This window comes from Heptranchias perlo, chromosome 19 (assembly GCF_035084215.1).
Source record: "Heptranchias perlo isolate sHepPer1 chromosome 19, sHepPer1.hap1, whole genome shotgun sequence".
In the NCBI taxonomy this organism is placed as follows: Eukaryota; Metazoa; Chordata; class Chondrichthyes; order Hexanchiformes; family Hexanchidae; genus Heptranchias; species Heptranchias perlo.
This window is the reverse complement of record NC_090343.1, coordinates 30,467,239-30,493,379: the sequence shown is the minus strand read 5'-3', so window position 1 is coordinate 30,493,379 and position 26,141 is coordinate 30,467,239. Positions and strand designations below refer to the sequence as shown.

Here is a 26,141-nt window from a genome sequence, read left to right as displayed (position 1 = left end):
CCTCTATTTGAACCAGCACGGCAAGTCAAAGGCTGACTATTGGGTGATGAGGGTTATCCCCTCATGACATGGCTCATGACACTGGTCAGGAACCCACGCACACGTGCACAGCAGGCCTACAATGAGTGCCATGCTGCCACATGGAACATTATACAGCACACCATCGGCGTCCTCAAGTAACACTTCTGCTGCCTGGACCTCTCCGAAGGAGTCCTACAGTACTCAGCTAAGCAGATATCGAGATTTGTGGTAGTATGCTGCATGCTGCACAACCTGGCCATTATAAGGGAACAGCCCTTGCCATCATATATCAGGTGAGAAGCTGAGAACCAGGAGCAAGAAGAGAAGGAAGTAAAGGAGGAGGAATTGCAAGAGGACATGGAGGAAGAGGAAGGGAGGCTACAATGTAGACAGTCCCTTTCTGCCAGGGCTGTAGATGATCAGATTATTAATGAGCGATAGCAGTAACCTCAAATACACCTCCCCATTCACCAACAGTCCTACAATCCTTACCTTTCCTCTAACACTAACCATCCCATCGTCCTCTTTCTGATAACACATATTGGTTCCTCCCTCAGTTCACCGCAGAAATAAAAAACACCACCAAATGCAAATTCAAATCCAAATTTATCAATTCACTTATAAAATAATGCATACAAAATGATAGTAATCATCCTTGTGCATTCCATTAGTGCCTGTCTTCCGTGTGCCTTTACCTTTCCTAGCGTTCCTACGAGGCGCTTCCCCTGTGACTGGATCATGGGAGATGGAAGGCTGCTGACCTTCAATTGAGGAGACTGCAGATGGCCTTGGAGGATGACCTCGAGCAGCTCTGGGCCTAGAGGGCCCGACTTCAGACTGCACCATCTCAGCTTGGACCGCAGCAGTCTGGGCTGGCTGGCTGACAGGCAACGGTAAGAGCGGTGGTGGAGTGGCAGGGGTGGGAGCAGGAATGCTGTCATCCTGAGAGAGGACAGCAGGTTCTTGTTCCATGGAGCCATTGCCAATCTCCCAGGGCGGCGCCTCAGCTATTCTTGTGATCCGCTGAAGAACAGATTGCTGGGCTGCTCTGATGCCCTGGAAGCCCCATTCCACAATGGTATCCAGAGCCACGATAGCAGCAGTAATAGGGACAGAGGGGAGGTAAATGGGCCAGAGAGCCAGTCCCCACCCCATCCTGCTTGCATAAGATGAATGAGGAAGGGCAGCTGGCAGCAGTCCCAGCAGGGGTAAGGGTTGGAAATGCAACTCGAGGCAGGGAAGCAGCAATAGGCCTTGTCGCATTTTGACTCATTTTCTGTCACAATCTCATTCAATTTTGAGAGGGATCGCAGAGGAATATCCAATTTAGTATGTTGTATATATTATACTTGGACAGTGGAAATGCATTAAGTCAATTGTCGATTAGCAGAAAACTTATTTTTTTTGTAGGCTGCAGTTTAAGAAGACTTACTAGCTTTATCCCAAAAAAACAAATGCACTCCAATTCATGCAATAGTTAGTTCTGTAATTACCTTTTTTATTGGTAAGTTGCTGCTGGGGCAAGGCAATGTTTTGTTTAATAAAATGTCATAGAGCTTCTTTTATATCAGATTGTCATTTGTGTTTTAGGCCATCAAATTCTACTCTTTAGTCATTGAAGCAAGAGACAATGGTGAAAAAGTACTGTCCTCCAGTGCAGAAGTACAGATTAATGTGATAGATGGCAATAACAATCCTCCTATTTTTACCCAGAAAAGTGTAAGTATTTTTACAGATGCATCATCTGTAAAAGCAAAGAAATATAATACTTTATTATTCAACAATGTTCCTAACTCTTAGTAGTTCTTTACTATTTTAGCAATGCATTGTTGTCAGGATCCTTCCAGCTTTCTATGTTTGAACAATTACTGAAAAAATTGCCAGAGATTTGGACAATAACATTTAAGGGTACAATTGTGCTACTGGTATCCACAGACCAGTATTTGCTTAGAGCAATGCAGGACCTATGGAGTGGGGTTATACTGTTGGCTCTGCATCATTCTTTAATCAGGTACAGCAGAACTCTATGCAGAAGGCCACTCAACAGTGTCCAAATGACACTTACATTTTTAACTTTATCAAAGAGATGACAGGACAGCCAACTTGTCACCAACATTAAAAAGGATGAGAGCAAAAGTTAAAAATTTAGTTTTAAACTGATTGCAATTGCACTGCAGCAGGTACAAAACTGGGGCAGTTTGGTAATACCTCTAAGAACTATCAGCCTGGATACTTTGACATATCATGGAATCTTACAGCACAGAAGGAGGCCATTCGGCCCATCATGCTTTGAGAAAGCTAGTCCCCCTCCCCTGTTCTTTCCCCATAGCCCTGCAATTTTCTCCTCTTCACGTATTTAACCAATTCCCTTTTGAAAATTACTATTGAATCTGCTTCAACCACCCTTCCAGACAGTGCATTCCAGATCATAATAACTCACCGTGTAAATTTTTTTTTCCCCCAAACCCCAAGGTGTTTCTGATCCTGTACTCCCTTTAAAATTGTGACATTTAGTTTAAATACTGCACATTTTGTATTAATGCAAAGCTGATACTACTTATATCGATGCAAGATGTATAGTACAACTGGCCTATAATATTCCAATGTAGGCATAATTTGTTTTCAATGATATAACTTGAAACTAGGCTTGAATATCATAAAAAATATTGATGTAAAAATACTTCTCCATTTTCAATCGCTTTCTTTGATATTCTGGATTAATGTTGCTGTGCCTCCAGCGCATAGAGCTGCAGATTTCCTTTTTTTAAATGAATACAGCAGTCCAGAAAACCCAGATGAATTGCTGATGTAGACATGAATCACCATATCTAAAAAGTAATTCTGATACTCACTCAAAGAGCAAAGGACATAGGCTTGAAATTTGGGTGCAGGTGGGGACGGAATTTATAATGGAAATGTAAAGAGTAAGGACAGAATGACTTTAAAATCTTATGTTTATGTACATGAATCCAAACCATTATACATTAGCAAAATAGTCAGGGTATTTGTTTTCTAAAGTCAATTTTTTTCTGTTACTATCTGATTTCCTTTCCTTTAGGCTTCAGGTAATATCAATGAGACTGACAAAGATGTGGTTGTATTAAGACTAAGTGTCACGGACAAAGACAGTCCCAATACGCCAGCCTGGAGAGCAAAGTATAAAATAATAGAAGGGAATGAAAATGAAAATTACAAGTTTGAAACAGACCCAGAAACAAATGATGGAATTCTGTTTCTAATAAAGGTATGGTATTTTAATTTGAGAATATTGCTTGTACCTTTACTGCATTATTTGTGCTTTAAGAGAAAAAGGACCTTTATTTGTATCTTTGCAAACATAAATATTTGTATTTCATTTTCTATATCACTGTTGCAGTATATTTAACTGTTTTCCTATGTCCTTAATTTATTCTCTTATTTATGTAACAGTCTCATGAAGATTGTATCAAATATAATTTTCCACCTACTAGGATTTAGTGATTAGGGAATCAGAATTTGAACTTTTAAGGTCAGATTTGTAAATCTTATGCTGGAATCCATTTCCAGGGGCATCATAGCTAAGTCCAAACCTGTTCTCATTCTACATCCACATACATGCATTTTCCATCAAGGTTGACTGGATAGCAATCAGAAATAGGAAGCCTCCCTAATTGTTTTCCCTTCCTATTCCAGGGGTGCTAAGGCCAGTTGTGGTGCCTCAGCTGCTTCCTGGATCACTTAATTATTCACCAACTGGGAATCAAACCTGGAGCTTGCTGCTCCCAATGAGTTAGTAGACTATGCAGTTAGGCCAGAGGGTGGATTATTTTGTAGATCTTTGAATCTGAAATGGAGACTTGAATTTTTGCACTAACTGATTTCCAGCAAGCTTTAGCTTTTAGAAGCATTACATTTGTGTTGTAAAATGCTTTATTCACTTCAATTGGCCATATGGACAACAAATTGTAACCATATCGCAATGAGGCAATTTACAAAACTTTGCTAAATTTGGATTTACAAGCCATGTCCTAATCATTTTTTAAGAAAGCATTCAGAATGGCATCACAAATAATTTTCTAATAGTGTCACTGAAGTATAGTTAGAAAAGTATGAAATTGAATTGTTTTGTAATCATAGTATTCTTTGGATTAAGAAAAGAGCATTACTTACTTTGAATATATTTCTTTAACTATCTTCTAAGATCACTGTCTTGCTACTAGTCTATGCTCCATCACTCCTTCCCATCAGAAATCTGTTCTATTTCCTACGACCTTGAGTCTTTTATTTATTCATGAGTTATTGTGCTTGCCAAGGTGAAGAATGTTACAGTGCATACTTTCCATTTTCAGAACTCAGTATACATCCAAACCTGAGAAAATGACAAATTGACCAGCAGATTGAAAAAAAACTGATACAGTCCCCCAAAAAACTGACAAATCAACAACACCCAGAATTTTCATTCAATACACTAAGAATAGTAAAGAAATAACACAACTTTAACAGTTTTATTACAATAATGAGAAACTTTCTAAGCTATTTAAACTATTATTCAAACTAATTATATGTTTTTACTATTGCAGTCTTTGGATTATGAGGGTGGTCCTGTAAGGAAAATTAAGATAACTGTTGAGAATGAAGAACCACTTTTTACATGTCCAGGAATGAAAGACAAAGTTTCTGAAGTATTACAAAATATAACTGCAGTTATTACTGTGAAGGACATGAATGACCCTCCTGTGTTCAACCCTTCAATATTAATTGCTAATGAGATCGAAGGTCAGAAGCTTGGAAAAGTGCTGGGAAGATTTAATGCTACTGATACTGATAAATTCTATAAGCATTCCATCAGGTAAAAAGTGATGATTGTTGAACATAAGTGAACATACACCATGCCAATGGTGGCTTTTCACATTTATATCCCAATTGTTTCTTCTCTCTTTTTGTCAAAACACTATTATATAGCATTTGCATCTGATACAATTTAAGATCATTGGTTCATCTGCTAGTGCCTGAACTGGAGAGCTGTAACCCAGCCTTTGGAATAGGGTGAGCTACCAGTGTAGGCCCTGCCAGGCAATTTTTCCATGTGGCTTGGCTGCAACAGAATGGGTGAATTGAATGCAGTATCTGAACTGATCCTTTTAGCAATAAACAATAGACTCCCCTGTAGTGAACAGCAAACTAGCAGAGAGCTTTGAAGTTGGGAAATATTGAAAAGAAGGTACATTACATTCATCAATTCCTCTTACAAATAGCCTTGTAAGTAGTTCGAAATGACCTGCTAGTTTATAAGGGAATTAGAATATAACTCGAGTAAAAAAGCCTTTTGGGCCCAAACGTAATTTGGACAACTTGCCATTCTGTAATCATTAAAGAAAATAGGATGAAATTAATCTTTGGCGGTAGCGAGAAATGGGCGCTAACTGGTCGGCAGCGTCTTACACCTCACCCGATTTTCTTTTCCATTGATTTCAATAATCAATAGACCCAAAGGATTGATGTACATTTCATCTTCACAGTGAAGCACTGCTGCCCTGCTAAATGAGACAGAGTAAGGACAGACCTAGCTGCCCAAAACTGAACATTCATGAAGTGCTGTACGCCATCAGCAGAAGCAGAATTGTATGCCGCTACAATCTGTAACCTTATGTCTCGATACTTCTCTCACCATCAAACCGGGAGACTAGTTCTGGTTCAATGTGGTGTGTAGAAGGATGTGCCTGGAGCAGCAGCAGGCATACCTTAGAATAAGGCAACAGCCGAGTGATGCTATAAAACAGGGCTACCTGTATGCTAAACACATAAAGTAGCAGGCTATAGACAGAGCAAAGTGGTGCCACAACCAATGGATCAGACCAAAGCTCTGTTGTACTACCACAACCCCATTGAAAATAGTGGTGGACAATCAAGCAACTAATAGCAGGAGACTCCATGAACATCCCATCCTCATATATGGCCACACCCAACACACGAGTGCAAGAGACAGCCAAAAGTGCCAAGTGGATGATCCCACTCAGTCCTACCACTGTAGGTGCCAGTGTCCAGCCAATTCAGTTCACTCCATGTGAGGTTAAGAAGTGGCGGAGTGCACTAGAAGACCATGGGCCCCGACAACATCACTTTTTTTTTATTCGTTCATGGGATGTGGGCGTCGCTGGCAAGGCCAGCATTTATTGCCCATCCCTAATTGCCCTTGAGAAGATGGTGGTGAGCCACCTTCTTGAACCACTGCAATCCGTTTGGTGAAGGTTCTCCCACAGTGCTGTTAGGAAGGGAGTTCCAGGATTTTGACCCAGCGACGATGAAGGAATGACTGTATTTTTTCAAGTCGGGATGGTGCATGACTTGGAGGGGAACGTGCAGGTGGTGTTCCCATGTACCTGCTGCCCTTGAATTGCTGGTTGGTAGATGTCGGGGGTTTAGCAGGTGCTTTCGAAGAAGCCTTGGCGCGTTGCTGCAGTGCATCCTGTGGATGGTACATGCTGCAGCCACAGTGCACCGGTGGTGAAGGGAGAGAATATGTAGGGTGGTGGATGGGGTGCCAATCAAGCGGGCTGCTTTTTCCTGGATGGTGTCGAGCTTCTTGAGTGTTGTTGGAGATGCACTCATCCAGGCAAGTGGAGAGTATTCCACTCACACTCCTGACTTGTGCCTTGTAGATGGTGGAAAGGCTTTGTGGAGTCAGGAGGTGAGTCACTTGCCACAGAATACCCAGCCTCTGACCTGCTCTTGTAGTCACAGTATTAATATGGCTGATCCAGTTAAGTTTCTGGTCAATGGTGACCCCCAGGATGTTGATAGTGTGGGATTTGGCGATGGTAATGCCATTGAATGTCAAGGGGAGGTGGTTAGGCTCTCTCTTGTTGGAGATGGTCATTGCCTGGCACTTGTCTGGTGCGAATGTTGCTTGCCACTTATCAGCCCAAGCCTGGATGTTGTCCAGGTCTTGCTGCATGCGGGCATGGACTGCTTCATTATCTGAGGGGTTGCGAATGGAACTGAACACTGCAATCTTCAGCGAACATCCCCATTTCTGACCTTATGATGGAGGGAAGGTCATTGATGAAGCAGCTGAAGATGGTTGGGCCTAGGACACCGCCTTGAGGAACTCCTGCAGCAATGTCCTGGGGCTGAGATGATTGGCCTCCAACAACCACCACCACCATCTTCTTTTGTGCTAGGTATGACTCCAGCCACTGGAGAGTTTTCCCCCTGATTCCCATTGACTTCAATTTTACTAGGGCTCCTTGGTGCCACACTCGGTCAAATGCTGCTTTGATGTCAAGGGCAGTCACTCTCACCTCACCTCTGGAATTCAGCTCTTTTGTCCATGTTTGGATCAAGGCTTTGGTAATGAGGTATGGAGGCGAGTGGTCCTGGAGGAACCCAAACAGAACATCAGTGAGCAGGTTATTGGTGAGTAACTGCCTCTGGATAGCACTGTCGACGTAACCTTCCATCACTTTGCTGATGATTAAGAGTAGACTGATGGGGCGGTAATTGGCCAGATTGGATTTGTCCTGCTTTTTGTGGACAGGACATACCTGGGCAATTTTCCACATAGTCAGGTAGATGCCAGTGTTGTAGCTGTACTGGAACACAGCCGGGATGTTATCGGGGCCCATAGCCTTTGCTGTATCTAGGGCACTCAGCCGTTTCTTGATATCACGTTGAGTGAATCGAATTGGCTGAAGACTGGCTTCTGTGATGGTGGGGATATCGGGAGGAGGTCGAGATGGATCATCCACTCGGCACTTCTGGCTGAAGATCGTTGCAAAACGGTTCAGCCTTGTCTTTTGCACTCACGTGCTGGACTCCGCCACCATTGAGGATGGGGATTTTTACAGAGCCTCCTCCTCCTGTTAGTTGGTTCATTGTCCACCACCATTCACAACCAGATGTGGCAGGACTGCAGAGCTTTGATCTGATCCATTGGTTGTGGAATCGCTTAGCTCTGTCCATAGCATGTTGCTTCCGCTGTTTAGCATGCATGTAGTCCTGAGTAGTAGCTTCACCAGGTTGGCACCTCATTTTTAGGTACGCCTGGTGCTGCTCCTGGCATGCTCTTCTACACTCCTCATTGAACCAGGGTTGATCCCCTGGCTTGTTGGTAATGGTAGAGTGAGGAATATGCCGGGCCTTGAGATTACAGATTATGCTGGAATACAATTCTGCTGCTGATGGCCCACAGTACCTCATGGATGCCCAATTTTGAGCTGCTAAATCTGTTCTGAATCTATCCCATTTAGCACGGTGATAGTGCCACACAACGTGTTGGATGATGGCCTCAGTGCAAAGACTGGACTTCGTCTCCACAAGGATAGTGCGGTGGTCACTCCTACCAATACTGTCATGGACAGATGCATCTGCGACAGGTAGATTGGTGAGGACGAGGTCAAATTGGTTTTTCCCTCGTGTTGGTTCGCTCACCACCTGCTGCAGGCCCAGTCTGGCAGCTATGTCCTTCAGGATTGGGCCAGCTCGGTCAGTAGTGGTGCTACTGAGCCATTCTTGCTGGTGGACATTGAAGTCCCCCAACCAGAGTACATTCTGTGCCCTTGCTATCCTCAGTGCTTCCTCCATGTGGTGCTCAACATGGAGGAGGACTGATTCATCAGCTGAGGGAGGACGGAAGGTGGTAATCAGCAGGAGGTTTCCTTGCCCAAGTTTGACCTGATGCCATGAGATTTCATGGGATCCAGAGTCAATGTTGAGGACTCCCAGGGCCACTCCCTCCTGACTGTATATCACTGTACTGCCACCTCTGGTCGGTCTGTCCTGCCGGTGGGACATACCTAGGGATGGTGATGGAAGAGTCTGGGACGTTGGCTGAAAGGTATGTTTCTGTGAGTATGGCTATGTCCGGCTGTTGCTTGACTAGTCTATGGGACAGCTCTCCCAATTTTGGCACAAGTCCCCAGATGTTAGTGAGGAGGACATTGCAGGGTCGACTGGGCTTAGTTTGCCTTTGCGGTCTCCGGTGCCTAGTGGTCTGAGGCCAGATGGTCCATCCTGTTTTATTCTTATTATGACTTTTTTTAGCGAGATTGTACAACTGAATGGCTTGCTAGGCCATTTCAGAGAGCGATTAAGAATCAACCACATTGCTGTGGGTCTGGAGTCACATATAGCCCAGATCGGGTAAGGACGGCAGGTTTCCTTCCCTAAATGACATTAGTGAACCAGTTGGGTTTTTACGACAATCCGGTAGTTTCATGGCCACCATTACTGATACTAGTTTTCTTTAATTACAGATTTTATTTAATTGAATTTAAATTCCCCAGCTGCCGTGGCGGGATTTGAATTCATGACTCCGGATTACTGGTCCAGTAACATAAGCACTATGCTACCGTACCCTCATTATATTGTTGAGGACCACACTAGAACTAGTTGCTCCCCTAGTCAAGCTATTCTGGTGCATCTGTGACACTGGCATCTGCCTGAGCATGTGCCCAAGGATGTCCTGCCTACAAAAAAGATAGGATAAATCTAACCCAGCTAATTACTATGCTATCAGCTACTTCCCATTCATCAACAAAGTAATGGAAGGAATCATTAGGAGAGCTATCAAACGACATCTATTCACCAATAATTTGCTTGCTGATGCTAAATTTGGGTTCTGCCAGAATCATTTGGCTCCAGACCTTGTCACAGCCTTGATCCAAACATGAGTGCTACAGTTGAATGCCAAAGGAGAGGTGAGAGTATCTGCTCTCAACATCAAGGCAGCATATGAGCATGTATGGCACCAGGTTTGGGCTGACAAGTGGCAGTTAACATTTGTGCTATATAAGCATCACATAATGGCCACCTCCAACAAGAAAAAGCCAAACTACCTCCCACTCCCCACATCCTGGGGTTACCATTAACCAGAGGTTTAACTGAGCTACAAGAGCAGGGCAGAGGTTTGGTACTCTGTGATTAGTGGCTTGCTTCCTGACCCCTGAAAGCCTCTTCACCATCTACAAGGCTTATCAGGAGCGTGATGGAATAGTCACCACTTGCCATAACAACACTCAAGAAGCTCAACACCATCCAGAACAGAGCAGTGCACTTGATTGATGCCCATGCCACTGGACTCTATGTTCACCCCCTCCATCACCAACATATGGTGGCTGCATTATGTACTATTCAGAAGATGCACTGCAGCAACTCACCAAGCTTACTTCAACTGCATGTCCCAGCCCCTTCAACCTTTACCACCAAGAAATATAAGAGTAGCAATATCATGTGATATCACTTCTGGATTCCTCTTCAAGTCACGTACCATCCTGACTTAGACATTTAATACCGTTTCTTCATCATCGCTGGGTCAAAATCCTGGAATACCCTACCTAACACCATCTGGGAGCTCCATCAGCACAAGGACTCCAACAATTCAAGGAGAAGGCCCATCACCATCTCAGGGGAACTAGAGATTGGCAATAAATACGGTCTTGCTTGTGTCATTCACACCCAGAGAACAAATAATAAAAAACACAACTGTGCATTACAAGAAAGCATGGAATCTATGTAAAAATATTACTACAGATGGGAAAAGCATGTTATGTGTAAGTGTATATTATATATGGAGAAAAAATTACTGCCATACAGGAATCCCATCAGGAAAGCTTATAAATTACGACATGAACTACAAGGGAATATATGATGGAAGGGGAAATTTTCCTGACTGAGCAGTATGAACATTTTATATATTTTTTCTGCATAAATTCCCTCCCTTAATACCCCAAAGATAGGGTAGACTCACACAGTTTTCAGAAGAGTTAAGATTTCTTCCTCTCTTTCAGAGATTATATTCCTGTTCTACAATGCTAAGTATTACTTGCAACTATGTATCCAAAGAATCAGTGTACCCTGTCAGAAATATGATTGTTTTTCTACAGAGAGTGATATTAAACTTTTACTTAACTTCTCTAGTTGTAATATGTACCAAAACTGGTGATTCATCAGCGATCCAAATTCTTGAATAACCCATCATATGTCTTTTTTTTGAAAGATATGAGCGAGGATTTGAACCAGCTGAATGGGTTACTGTAGATTCAGAGACCGGTGTTGTCTCAACAGTGAAAGTATTGGACCGGGAATCACCTTATGTGAATAACAGTGTTTATACATTTACTGTTTATGGAATTGAAGATGGTAAGTTTTCTTCCGCAAATATTAATTTACAACTTAATTGCTTAGATGTGCATTTGATCTAAATGTATTTCCAAAGCAAGCATACAATTCTGTTTTACCTTTCTCATTATCTCCTATTATTTGGAAGTGCTGATTTAATGTTGAATCAATCAATTTCTTGGTAAATTCAGATTTAATAACAATTAAAAGATTATTTTGGCTCTGTTTAAAAAAATATCAAAGAGATGGACGATAATGGATATGTGGTCAAAAAATGAGCAAGCATGCTGAGACAGATCAAAGCAGGCATAATGGAAAATCTTACAACATTTTTGTTAAAAGATTGTGAAGCTTTATGAAAAGGAAGATTCTTTTTTATGACTTCAATGTTGATGTTATTGATGATAGAGTTTCATGGAAGGATTTGCATAGGGAGCAGCATTGATTCTTTGATAAGGATGTTGTGATTGGATGAAAGAACTGTTCGTACTTGCCTCAACAGAGGGATCCCCAATCTCTTATGTTTCTCAGAAATCTCTTAAAGGTAGCTGGTAAAGCAAAGGGAGAGCATGAAAAAGTACTGGCAAGTAAAATTAAGAAAAACTCAAAAATGTTTTATAAATACATAAAGAGCAAGAGGATAACTAAGGAAAGAGTAGGGCCTATTAGAGACCAAAAAGGTAACCTATGCGTGGAGGCTGAAGATGGGGGTATGGTTCTTAATGAATACTTTGCTTCTGCCTTCACAAAAGACGGTGACAATGCAGAGATTGTAGTTAAGGTGGAGGAGTGTGAAATATTGGATGGGATAAAAATGAGGAAGTATTAAAGCGTTTAGAATCTTTGAAAGTAGATAAATTGTCAGGCTCGGACGAAATGTATCCCAGTCTGTTAAGAGAAGCAAGGGAGGAAATAATGGAGGCTCTGACCACCATTTTCGAATCCTCCTAGAACTGTGTAAAACATTGGTTAGGCCACAGCTTGAGTACTGCATACAGTTCTGGTCGTCACATTACAGGAAAGATGTGATTGCACTAGAGGGGGTACAGAGGAGATTTCTGAGGATGTTGCCAGGGCTGGAGAATTTTAGCTATGAAAAACGATTGGATAGACTGGGATTGTTTTATTTGGAACAGAGGAGGAAGGGGAGATTTAATTGAGGTATATAAAATTATGATGGGACTAGATAGAGCGGATAGGGAGAACCTATTTCTCTTAGCAGAGGGGTCAGTGGCCAGGGGGCATAGATTTAAAGTAATTGGTAGAAGGATTAGACGGGAGCTGAGGAGAAATCTTTTCACCCTGAGGGTGGAATGGGTCTGGAACTCATTGCCTGAAAGGGAGTAGAGAGAGACACCCTCAACTCATTTATAAAGTACTTGGATGTGCACTTGAAGTGCCATAACCTACAGGGCTATGGAACAAGTGCTGGAAAGTGGGATTAATCTGGATAGCTCTAGCACGGACACGATGGGCCGAATGGCCTCCTTCTGTGCCGTAACTTTCTATGATTCTAAGATACCTGTTATCTGCTGAAAATAACAGTCTGCTGTCTGCATGGACTCTGAACGGAGATCAGACATCACACATGTAAAACACAGATGCAGCTTCTGTCTCTATGTTTACAAACTGATGAGTTCTGTTAAAACATTGAATAAAGGTTGCGCACTACTAAATCCCACATCCTCCAATCTGCATGCCAGACCTTACCAATGTGCCTGACCTGAGGTGGTACCAGGCCTGTGAGCATGCATGCACCAAGGTTCTCTACTGATGCACTAGAGACCTTGGTGCAAGAGGTGGACAGAAGGAGGGACATCCTATATCCGCCGGGGTGGGGGGCAGTGCAAGAGGCCCTCCAGACATTTGCCCAAACGGCAGTGGGAGGCAGCGGCGTACGAAGTCAATGCCAGGCGCACAGCATCATGAACATGGATGCAGTGCAGGAAGAAGTTCAATGCTTTGACATGAGTGGTCAAGATGAGTGAGGTCATCTGTCAAATGGCGTCTCCTACCAACTACACCACTAGCCGCATCCACTGCTCCACACACTACAACCCCCATCACTCACATACCAACAAACTCTTTCCAATCAGATGCTTCCTCTCACCCTTTTTTTTTATTCGTTCATGGGATGTGGGCGTCGCTGGCGAGGCCGGCATTTATTGCCCATTCCTAATTGCCCTTGAGAAGGTGGTGGTGAGCCGCCTTCTTGAACCGCTGCAGTCCGTGTGGTGACGGTTCTCCCACAGTGCTTTTAGGAAGGGAGTTCCAGGATTTTGACCCAGCGACGATGAAGGAACGGCGATATATTTCCAAGTCGGGATGGTGTGTGACTTGGAGGGGAACGTGCAGGTGGTGTTGTTCCCATGTGCCTGCTGCTCTTGTCCTTCGAGGTGGTAGAGGTCGCGGGTTTGGGAGGTGCTGTCGAAGAAGCCTTGGCGAGTTGCTGCAGTGCATCATGTGGATGGTACACACTGCAGCCACTGTGCGCCGGTGGTGAAGGGAGTGAATGTTTAGGGCGGTGGATGGGGTGCCAATCAAACGGGCTGCTTTATCTTGGATGGTGTCGAGCTTCGTGAGTGTTGTTGGAGCTGCACTCATCCAAGCAAGTGGAGAGTATTCCATCACACTTCTGACATGTGCCTTGTAGATGGTGGAAAGGCTTTGGGGAGTCAGGAGGTGAGTCACTCGCCGCAGAATATCCAGCCTCTGACCTGCTCTCGTAGCCTCAGTATTTATAAGGCTGGTCCAGTTAAGTTTCTGATCAATGGTGACCCCCAGGATGTTGATGGTGGGGGATTCGGCGATGGTAATGCCGTTGAATGTCAAGGGGTGGTGGTTAGACTCTCTCTTGTTGGAGATGGTCATTGCCTGGCACTTATCTGGCGCGAATGTTACGTGCCATTTATGAGCCCAAGCCTGAATGTTGTCCAGGTCTTGCTGCATGCGGGCTCGGACTGCTTCATTATTTGAGGGGTTGCGAATGGAACTGAACACCGTGCAATCATCAGCGAACATCCCCATTTCTGACCTTATGATGGAGGGAAGGTCATTGATGAAGCACTGAAGATGGTTGGGCCTAGGACACTGCCCTGAGGAACTCCTGCAGAAATGTCCTGGGGCTGAGATGATTGGCCTCCCACAACCACTAGCATCTTCCTTTGTGCTCGGTATCACTCCAGCCACTGGAGAGTTTTCCCCCTGATTCCCATTGACTTCAATTTTACTAGGGCTCCTTGGTGCCACACTCGGTCAAATGCTGCTTTGATGTCAAGGGCAGTCACTCTCACCTCACCACTGGAATTCAGCTTTTTTGTCCATGTTTGGACCAAGGCTGTAATGAGGTCTGGAGCCGAGTGGTCCTGGCGGAACCTAAACTGAGCATCGGTGAGCAGGTTATTGGTGAGTAAGTGTCGCTCGATAGCACTGTCGACGACACCTTCCATCACTTTGCTAATGATTGAGAGTAGACTGATGGGGCGGTAATTGGCCCGATTGGATTTGTCCTGCTTTTTATGGACAGGACATACCTGGGCAATTTTCCACATAGTCAGGTAGATGCCAGTGTTGTAGCTGTACTGGAACAGCTTGGCTAGAGGCACAGCTAGTTCTGGAGCACAAGTCTTCAGCACTACAGCAACATTACCACTGTTGCTAGCCGCCCACCCCCAACACTCAGGCCACACACATTGGCAGCTATTCAACCATGACAGGCACATCACCAGACACACGTCTCGCTTACTTGCTGGAGAAGGTGGTGCTTATCAAGAGGCAGCAAGTGGCAACATCATTTAACCCCTCAAGCCTGATCCGCCATACAATGAGATCACAGTGGACCTGTGACCTAACTCTAAATACCTGCCTTAGCCCCATATCCCTTAATACCCTTGGTTCACAGAAATCTATCAATCTCAGATTGAGAATTCACAATTGAGCTAGCATCAACTGCTGTCTGCTGAAGAGCATTCCAAACTTCTCCCACCCTTTGCGTGTAGAAGCATTTCCTAACTTCAATCCTGCATGTCCTGGCTCTAAATATTAGACTATGTCACCTAGCCCTAGTATTCAAGTATAGGAAACCTCCAAAAACAGGTACAAATGTCTCGGCAGCCAGAAACAATAATCCAGCCACTAACCTGTAAATCCCTTTAAATAGTGCTGACTGGGGTCCTCCATGCATTCTGAGACACGTTCAGATGATCGTGGTTAAGACTGTGTGCTGAGTTGAGCATTAAGTGCCAATGTAGTCTTTATCACTTTAAATCAGCATTGTACACTGATTGTATCCATTTTCTCCTTACTTTACATGCAGCTGGCGATCGGTATTTGCGCCTGCGCTAACTCCTATACCAAGATGGCGTCTGGCACACATCACGCTGGAGGTGCCACCTTGGCACCTCGAGAGGCCATGTAATGCTGAAACAACGGGTGCTACACGGCCCAATTTAGTGCCCAGTCTGTGTTACAGAAGAATATTGCTAATGGAATTGGCTTGCATTGTATCTTGAGGAGTTGGGAAGAGTCCTGTAGATAGTGTCAGTAAATCTGACGGTTCCTATGCAGAAAGGCATCATTAAGAGGGGAGAGGCAATCTCGAAAGAGGCCACGTATGGACTGGCAGTGGGAATTAAAAATACAAAAATCATTGGAAATGCTGTTATTTCCCTTTTTGGAGAAGCCTGCAGTGGTCTCTTTAAGGACTGCTGTTTTGGCCACTCAATGCTCAGTTCCACTGGGCTCTGCATCGGGGTCCTAAAGAAGTCTTAAATATTTTAATGAGGCTCTTGCCTATTTGGGGCAGGAGCACTGGCCACCTAAATTGTGGCCCGCTCCAAAATCAAATCAGCAGGCCTCGGGTGGCAAATGAGCGGTAGGTTTTTTAATGTACTTTTGTCTCACTGCCACCATGTTCATACTGAAAGAAGGGGCATCAGTGAGATGAAAATGGCCCCCACAGGTATGCAATTGACATTTTTCCCACATGTAATCTCTTTTGAAGTTTGAAATATGCCTTAAGCAAAACATTGATTTGTTACCAGCTGTTTTGCAGTAGTTCAAATTATAGCTCTGTTGAGTAATTCTCTTTAATTAACTTTAAGTTTTAGAAGTTGCCAAATGGATTACAATCTCCTAACCCAGCTAAATAGTTACAAAGAAATCACTCTCCAAAGAAATTTGTGCAAGTGAGGTCACTTCATTTCTGTATTGATATCATCTCTTGTTTACTCCAGGTGAGATTCCTAGTACAGGAACTGGCACAATGTCTATTTTTCTGTCTGATGTCAATGACAATCTACCATATCTTGCCACTACACACCAAGAGATGTGTGATGATGGAGAAGTCCCATTTATAACTGTTGAAGCAGGAGATGATGACCTGGATCCCTTCAGTGGTCCTTTTACATTTGAACTGTTAGACAATGAACAACATATAAAGGACAAGTGGAAATTAGGCAAAGCAACAGGTATATATATTAAAAGAAATAATTTTCTTAAAATGAGATGGATGGAATAACGAAAGAAAAACAGAAAATGCTGGAAATGCTCAGCAGGTGTGGAGAGAACTGACAAATTAACATTTTGGATTTCCAGCATCTGCAGTATTTTGCTTTTGGATGAAATATTTTTGAGTTGGCATCAAATGAAAAGCAGAACAGATCTGGTGCAATGAGGCTTTGTCACATCTTTTGGCAATACACTGATGATATTTAATCAAGTAAAGTTAACTTTCATAGCCAAGGTCAGTCCCCACAAAATTGATGCTAGTAATCAGTGAGAAAGCAATGCAGAAGTAAGATGATACATATAATCAGTGTATTTTGTATCACTTCTCAATAAGTTTGCAATTAATTTATCCTTTTCTTTATTATTTGAAGTTGTGAGTAATTATTCTGGAGAAACTATAGTGCAGAAAAATATTATCTTGTCTGTACCCTAACATTATTTTTATTTGGTACTTTGTTGTGTCAGATAGCACTGTTCAGCTTGTGAGGGAAAAGAAAATTCCCATTGGAAACTACAATGTGCCTTTCAAAATCCGAGATAGGCAGGGAATTACCCAGGAAAGTTCACTGAATCTGCACGTCTGTTATTGTCTTAATGGGAGAACGTGCCCTACTCCAAAGGCTGGAACAGCTATCTTAGGTGGAGCTGCAATTGGAATTCTCTTTGCTAGTTTATTACTTTTGCTCTGTAAGTACACACTGATACAAAGTTAGAATCTCATGTGAAATATTTTTACATTCAGTTGAAAAAGGTGTATGTCCTTTAAGGAGTTTCCAACTACCTTCCTTTATTTGAAGATTTAATACCTTCAAAGCTAAAGTAGTAGGATTTAATTTTACATTCTAAAGCGTATATGTTGTTAAAATATATTTTGACGCATATATTCATTCCATCATTAAAAGCTACTTTAACTTGTATAAATACTGAGTATTGGAAGCTTTGGGTCCCAAAAAAAAGACACATGCTAAAATCACGCAGAGTGATATCAGAATGTGAACATGTTAACACATTCGTCTGAAATTCCTTTGAAAATGATATTAACATATTTTAGATATTAATATTTTAAATTTTCAATTTCTCTTTATTCTTAAAAATAAATTATCATATTATTTTCTGAACTGCCTATCTGCTCCAACTATTTCTGACCCAAGTCAAGATCAAGTAAGTTGGAAATGTATTCAGTGAATCAATCATACACTTCTGAGATTCAAGCATTTTATGCTATTCAATTTTACTGTATGTGTAGCAAAACCTGATACATGCTGCATATAAAGTTGAAATGGTAGTGAATAAAGTCCGTTAACCTATGAACATATGATTCATTGAATACATTTTCAGCAATAATTAAGCCCTGTAGCTGATTTTAAAAAATACAGTAGGGATATACAGTAGGTAAAAAAAAATCTTAATTTTCACCATAGGCATCTATTAAAAGAAACAACCAGCTTAAAACAAAATACGTTCTTTAATGATTGAAACTTTGAATCCTTTGATGGCTGGACAATATTGTTCAGTTTTTAAGAAATAATCACAATTGACAATTACTGAACAGCAGAGATTCAAAACTACATTTAGATACAACTGGTGAGTTCATAGTTCATATTTAAGCATACAGCACAGGATTATCATATTCATATTACAATAGTACATTTTGCAGTTTATGCCAGAAGCACAATGGGCAACTGCTTTATTTTAAGATAGTCCAACCCCACTGGGATGCAACAAGTGCCTCCATTTAAAGGGACAACATGGAGGAAATGTCCTGGCTGGCCTCCCATCTTCCATCCTCTGTAAACTTGAGCTCATCCATAACTCTGCTGCCTGTATCCTAACTTGCACCAAGTCATGTTTCACCCATCATCCTTGTGCTCGTTGACCTACATTGGTTCCCGGTCCAGCAACGCTTCAGATTTAAAATTCACATTCTTGTGTTCAAATCCCTCCATGGCCTCACCCCTCCCTAACTCTGTAACCTCCTCCAGCAATAACCCTCCGAGAACTATGCATTCCTCCAATTCTGACCTCTTGTGCGTCTCCGATTTCCTTTGCCCCACCTTAGGCAGCTGTGCCTTCAGCTGCCTCAGCACCTGAAACCTACCTCTTTGACCAAGCTTTTGGTCATCTGTCTTAATATCTCCCTCTGTGGCTCAGTGTCAAATTTTGTCTGATAACACTCTTTTGAAGCGTCTTGTAACATTTTACTACGTTTTACTAGATTAAAAGCACTACATAAATGTGAGTTGTGGTGGTGGTGGTGGTGGTGTAACTCATCCAAGCTAGATTGAAACAAAAAAAAGTTTAACAGAAATAACAAACTCAAATCAAAGAGGTAAAATTAGGAGAAATAAAAATAAAAGTGCCATGCAGTGCCCACCGGTCACAGAAGCCTTCCAGCGAACCTATACACACCGCATGTTGGAGAATGGGTAATTTTTCCCATAATCCTGGAAGTGATTAAAAGATGGGTCATATGAGGCTATATTTTGGGGGGGATTTTGCTGACCATCGTATTTGCTAAGGTGAACACTGATAATTGTGGAGAATAGAACATTTTCCCTCAGCACTGACTATCAACATCAACTACTCTTGAGTTAGGATTAATATAGATGCAATTTAGAACATCTGGTACACAGTCCAAAAAAACTCACAGCACCTTCAACTGTACCAATGTAATAGTTCATTGTTTAATGACTTTTCTGATGATGATTACTCAATTAATGATTGATTATCAGTCGTATTTTTTGGAGTTCTTTCACTTGGAGGTGCACAGAAGCTATGCAAACTGACCACACTTCGACAATCAAAAAATTTGAATAAAGTACTATTATATTTTCAACAGACTTTCTGATAACATTTAGTCAAGGATCTGCTACTTATTCAGTATTGCTAGAAAAAATGAAATTTCAATTGTCCAAAGTGCAAAATATTACATGGTAAAAGCCCACATTCGTGGCCCAGAGATTCATTTATCAAACAGGAACCATTGGCTCCCAACTGAAATGAGCACGTTGGCTTAAGAAATTTGGAAGTTGACCTTTTTATAAATACAAAGTACTGGGTTGTATTTTTTGTGGTAAACAGGCCAAATCTTGTAACACATCCTTTTTATTTTTTGTAAGTTATGAATTTAAAGCTTCAACCTCAAAGGTAATATTTCTGTCTGGCATCCCTTTGGCTAAATAAATACATTGGAGTTGGGGGGGCGGGGGGGAGGGGGAGAACATTTACACCCATAGCTACATTTTGGATTCCAACAAAGCAGAACCCTGTTTATATTGCTTGGGTCCTGCCTTGCTGGAACTTGAGTTGTCCTGTTTAGGAGAGCTATGTTCATGCTTGAATACAACAATACACAGAAATTTCTGCCAAAAGTCTGAAATTTAAAGGGAAGAATTTCTGCTCTCTAAATATTTAAATTAAGGTGAGGCAGCTTTGCAAACCAGATTTGACATTGTATTGGATTTACATTTCATGTGATGTTAAACAGGAGCAGTGGGAGACTAACAACTCCAGGGACTCTCACTGCACTTCACTCTGGAGTAAAATTGGGCACTGAGCTCTGGAATTATGCTGCTAGTTTAGCATTGGACCTTAGATGCTGAGTAAAATATATATTTTTGCCAAGCCTGTTGTGGAGTGATATAGGCTACTGAAGCTCAAGAAATAGATTTAATATTTATTGAAGAAACATTTAAAAAGTTAGATGCCCTTCCTGAAATAACCTTTATCCACCAGTGGTTCTAATAAATATTGAAGTGTGCTTTATGGTGAAATAGGAGACCTTGCACTGAATAAAATACTCATTGTTCCTTGTATATCAAGGAATCCCCAGTTCCTTATTTCAGTATAAAATACTCATGATCACATTAGCATATCTTTCCAACTGCAAAACCATTTCTATTATTCCCAAGTTTATTCACTAAATAAAATATTAGTGATATCTTAACACTTACACTATTAGAATGTCTCAACTGCCAAACTATTGTTATTCCATTGTTAAAAAGAAAGATAAAGGACCTCTAATCATTTTACTAACCAATAGTGATTAAGCTAATTCTCAAATGGGCATTAATTGATTAACTAATTTCATTCATTTCTTTTAAAACTTTGCAGTGGGTTTTTGTTTACTTCTGTTTTGTATATTTACAAAAAAGAAGGCTCAGAATCCATCACCTTTTAATGAACCTACATGGACTTTGATTGCATACAATGAAGAAGGAGGTAATGCAAAAAATCCGGTAAGTGACTTCACTGAGCTTGAAATCTCTGTATACGTTACAATTCCACTTGCCAACACAAGTTCCTTTAATTAACTTCATTCTGTTAGAGTATAATTTTTTTGATTACTGAGTGAAAATCATTGTCACATTTGTTACACACAAACCTGGAGCATAATATTTGAATTTAAGATCTCATGCATCATTCTCGTACAATAAATAGTCCATGGGTAGCATTCAGTTTTGTGTAAGGTTTTGCTTGTGAGAGTGTTACAGTGAATAGGTTAAAATTCATTCACTTTCATAAAATCATTAGCAGTTCGCTAAGTTCCATCATGTTTTAATTCCCCAAACTGTGCAATTAGGATTTATTTGAAACGTGTGTATGTATTTTTCTCTACTACAAGCGGCTCCAATTGTTCATTCACCTCGAATAGTTTACAACAATACTGGATTGGGTGCCGGACCAAAATTGTCAAGCAATTCTAATTTGCAAAAATATGCTCAAGTAATGTACCGAAAGGAAGTAAGCAATCGTTCCTTCCATTCTAACTTGATTTAATACAAGTTGATGTCTTTTTTAGGTGCATTTAGTTTTTATTTAGAATGTCATTTTTTGATTTGCACACTTTTGCGTGAAACATTAAAAATTAATCCTGAAGAGTGGTGCATGTACTTTCTGCACGCTATTGGGAAAGAATTGTTTTGGTCACTATGTAGTATGACACTGTAAATATATTCATAAAGATTTCCTGCAAAATAGTAAACATGTTCAAAAACATTTTGAAGAATATTTCAGAATTTTCCAACTTGCTGTGGAGAACACACTCAGAACATACATAAACTTTCTAATGACCCGGTGATACCAGTGGGGTGGGTGAGGTGGTAGTGTATGCTGAAGAGGCAGCCAAGGAGTTATAAAAGGATCTAGACAATATTTGGGTGAAGTATGGCAGATGAAATTCAATACAGATAATGCAAGATCTTGCACATTGGAAGAAAAAATGGGGTACATATTTAATGTAGTAATGTTCAAAAGGGGCAGAAGGCTGATTTCCGAGGGGGATTTTAACTGTGAGCGAGGTGCAGGGCAACGTCAACTCCTCCCTCCCATCCCAACAGCATCAATTTGAGGCCTGGGCTATTTTAATTCCCGGGCTTCATTTCTATCTTGCCGGTCAGCCATTCATCTGAAACAGGCAGCCGGCTGGAGGCCCGCCTGCTGGCTAGAAGGTAAGTGGTGGGGAAAGGGGATCAGCGGGGTCTCATGGGTGGGAAGTTGGGGGTGGGGGGAGCTCGGGCAGCAGGGGCCAAGGCTTGTCTTGTGGGGCCTGGAGGAGTACTCCTGCCCTTCCTGGCCCCAGAAAGAATAGTTTAACACTTACCTTTTGAGGCCCTTCAGTCTTCAGAGCAGCTTTCACTGAGCAGGGTGGCCGCGACATGCCGCAGTTAAAAGGCCAACTCTCTTGACATAATAGGACCTTGATTTGCATAAACGTTTGAGCCTCTCACCTGATTTAGGTGTGCGCCTCATCTACCACTCCAATCCGTGGCGTTAAAATCCCCATGGAGCAGGAACAGAGATGACTGTTGACCTGCTCCTTTTTAACTGCCCCCACCCCCCAACCAAGTTTCTGGTGGATGGAGGGAGTTAAAATTCTGCTCAATGCAGAGATATATATTAATGACCTAGACCAGGTATAGAGGGTATAATTTCAAAGTTTGCTGATGACACAAAACTAGGAAATGTAGTTCAGAAGGACATAGACAAACTGGTGAAATGGGCAGACACGTGGCAGATGAAATTTAACGCAGAGAAGTGTGAAGTGATGCATTTTGATAGGAAGAATGGGGAGAGGCAGTAGAATCTAAATGGTACAATTTTAAAGGGGTTGCAAGAACAGGGAGACTTGGGGGTGTATATACACAAATCTTTGAAGGTGGCAGGACAAGTTGAGAGGGCTGATAAAAAAGCACATGGGATCCAGGGCTTTATTAATAGATGCATATAGTACAAAAACAAGGAAGTTATGCTAAACCTTTATAAAACACTGGATAGGCCTCCGCTGGAGTATTGTGTTCAATTCTGGGCACCACACTTTAGGAAGGATGTCAAGGCCTTAGAGAGGGTGCAGAAGAGATTTACTAGAATGGTACCAGGGATGAGGGACTTCAGTCATGTGGAGAGACTGGAGAAGCTGGGCTTGTTCTCCTTAGAACAGAGAAGGTTGAGGGGAGATTTGATAGAGGTGTTCAAAATCATGAATGATTTTGATAGAGTAAATAAGGAGAAACTGTTCCCAATGGCAGAAGGACACAGAGTTAAGAGCAAAAGAGCCAGAGGCGACAAGAAGAAACATTTTTTTATGCAGCGAGTTGTAATGATCTGGAATGCACTGCCTGAAAGGGTGGTGATAGCAGATTCAATGGTAACTTTCAAAACAAATTAGATAAATACTTGATGGGCTATGGGGAAAGAGCGGGGAATGAGACTAATTGGATAGCTCTTTTAACGATCCGGCACAGGCACGATGGGCCGAATGGCCTCCTCCTGTGCTGTATCTGCTATTATACTGTGACTGTGTTCTGAGAAAAGTTAGAACTACTTGGATTCTTCAGTCTTGTAAGGAGGTAAATGACAAGGACCTTATAAAAATATATAAGTTACCAAGTAGAATAGAAAAGGTTAATCCTGATTGCTTTTGCAAAGTTAAACTGTGACTGATGATAAGATGACATAGGCACATTCAGGGATGATGTTAGGAAGCACTTCTTCACAAAAAGAGTGATCGATCAATACCTCAAGTGGTTTTCCGGGTAGGGCAGTGCAGGCAAAAATTCTGGAGTCATATAAGAGGAAGTTAGATGCTATTATAGGAACATGGGAATTGCTAGATGAAAAAGACCAAGGTCCATCTAATTTGACTTCTACCATCCTGGTAATCACATGATACAGTAATAATGGAGTTATTGACTAATGATAACAATCAATCTTTATCAATTAGTCTACAATAGACCCAGACATGATACAAGGGAAAACCTCAGTAGTGGAAAGCTTTGTGAACCAATTCCTTCCAAGCATGCTACACTTACCATTTGTCATGTCTCAAATTACTCATACTTTAATCCAAAATATTATGTGGGGGAAGGATGAGCTAGATGGGCCAAATAACCTCCCTTATTTATACTAATTTTTGGGACCTTTGTGATTATACTGTAGTTTATGGGCTACTCTACCTCTGTTTGACTGGTCATATCGTAGGGACAGATTAAAATAAGAGCATGGAGGCTTTAATGCGCAGTTAAACCATGGTGCTTCACAGAGGCAAATAATGGACACTACTATTACTATTGTCGCTAAGGCTAGACAAAAAAAAAATCCTTGCTTATAAATATATTTTTTAATTCGTTCTTGTTGAAGAGTGTAACCAGTCCAAACCCTTGCTAACGTAAGTCTCTTTACTTATTTTTATTCTATTGTGCTACAGCTTTGGAATAACTTGTTTGTATGTACAATCTGCCTCAGGTCTTTTGAGACATTCTCTTATGTAAACAAATTTGTGGGTAGCAGTAAATTTTGTGTAATGTTTTACTTGTGAGAACGTCTGTTACAGGTAATAACCTAAGGTAAATTTACTTCTATAAAATCATTGAACTCCATATTGTACTAATTTTCCAAGCTGTATAATCAGGATTTATGTGAAATATGTATGTGTAAGAGTCGATAATGCAGTAGGTTGTGCTCAAACTGCTGCAGCACTTCTGGCATCAAGGCCTCCTATAACTGGGCACAGACACCTGAAGCTTAATCCACGCCAGATTCAATGAGTGCAAGGAAATGTCGGCACCAAGCACCTAACACTGACTGTGTACAAGGCTCATCAAGGCTCCATGTTTCATGCAGATTAAGGGGCTTCCCTCTAATATAGCTGGGCAAGTGAGCAGCACTCCAGGTGCTGAAAGCACATTTCCAGTGATGGCTTCAAGGGAGGCCCATGTTAAGAATTAAAAAATCTTACACCTGAGTTATTGTTACTGGCTCAGCTTTTCCTTGGCCTCCAACAGCCAATCTTTGAAAAGGGTATTAGTTGCTCAACACATTAAAATTTCCAAATGAAATGGAACCACTTTAATGGCAGCCCTAAGTCCTATAATAGCTGCCGCCATCCAAAAATGCAGTCTTCAACTTCCATGCCATGCCCAGCACATCATGTGCTGAACGCCACATAAATATTAAATGAGCTGACTGCAGATAATGATCTTTATCAGATGAGATCAATTAAAATGTAGCACAGGTGTTTGCAATACCTGAGGTGCAGCCATTCTGGCACAGGTGCCCATTATTTTTTAACTGCAGACAGTTCCAAATGGTCATTCACCTCCATTAGTTTACAACAATACTAGACTTACTTTATGAAAACGATATTTGATGATTTCACAATACCGACCGGAAGAAACTTCAGGAATGCGTTACAATGTCGCTACACGGTCACTGGAGCAATCCTTCCACCCACAATGGCAAGATCTGTTGAATTGAGAATGTTCTAGAATTTGTCTTTATGTCTATAAAGCTTTCTATTGTATTAAAGTGTATTTCTAAGAATAGATTTATTTACCTTACTATTTTGCCTTTCTCACTCCAGGGGATGTTAACAGACGTTGATGGCATATTGAGGTCAATCGATGGCTCATACAGTTGGGCTAAAAGGAACTATCCAGTAAGTACAAATATGTAATTCACTAACATGACATTTTCTTTTCATTTTAGTTGGATAGAAACTATACATATTTGCAGGTCTCAAAATAAGTTATAAAACAAAATAAAATTGAGGTGACTCTCGAGCCGAGATTCGACGATCAGCTTTATTTTAATGACCTGGTAATCCTTTTATTTGAAATGGGTTTAAAAGTGGTGTTAAAACATGTGCTTGTGACACACTGGTTATTGAGACAAGTTATAAAACAACCATAAAATGTAAGCAACTCTTCTTGGCTTTGTGAATTACCACTGGTATAGGCACATCCTGGAATTCCCTTCCTAACAGCATTGTGGGAGAACCTTCACCACACGGACTGCAGCAGTTCAAGAAGGCGGCTCACCACCACCTTCTCAAGGGCAATTAGGGATGGGCAATAAATGCTGGCCTTGCCAGTGACGCCCACATCCCATGAACAAATACAAAAAATCATCAGGAATCAAAAATTATAGCAGAAAATTGTAGTGAGGAAATAAGCTACATTTGGAACCAATTAATATTTTCTTAATTTTTTTTAAAAGTCCTTTATTTAATCTGATTG

At 41.5% G+C, this 26,141-nt stretch overlaps 1 protein-coding gene across 1 annotated transcript in view; it reads left to right on the top strand.

Moving 5' to 3' along the window:
* Positions 1-26,141, top strand: part of LOC137335348 (cadherin-like protein 26) — a 72,049-nt gene that overhangs the window by 23,316 nt on the left and 22,592 nt on the right. Inside the window, exons 7-14 of the mRNA XM_068000681.1 lie at positions 1,612-1,740; positions 3,080-3,265; positions 4,581-4,849; positions 10,997-11,139; positions 16,353-16,586; positions 17,092-17,313; positions 20,740-20,864; positions 25,487-25,561. Coding sequence (XP_067856782.1) covers positions 1,612-1,740; positions 3,080-3,265; positions 4,581-4,849; positions 10,997-11,139; positions 16,353-16,586; positions 17,092-17,313; positions 20,740-20,864; positions 25,487-25,561 — 1,383 coding nt within the window. The remainder of the gene's footprint in view (positions 1-1,611; positions 1,741-3,079; positions 3,266-4,580; positions 4,850-10,996; positions 11,140-16,352; positions 16,587-17,091; positions 17,314-20,739; positions 20,865-25,486; positions 25,562-26,141) is intronic.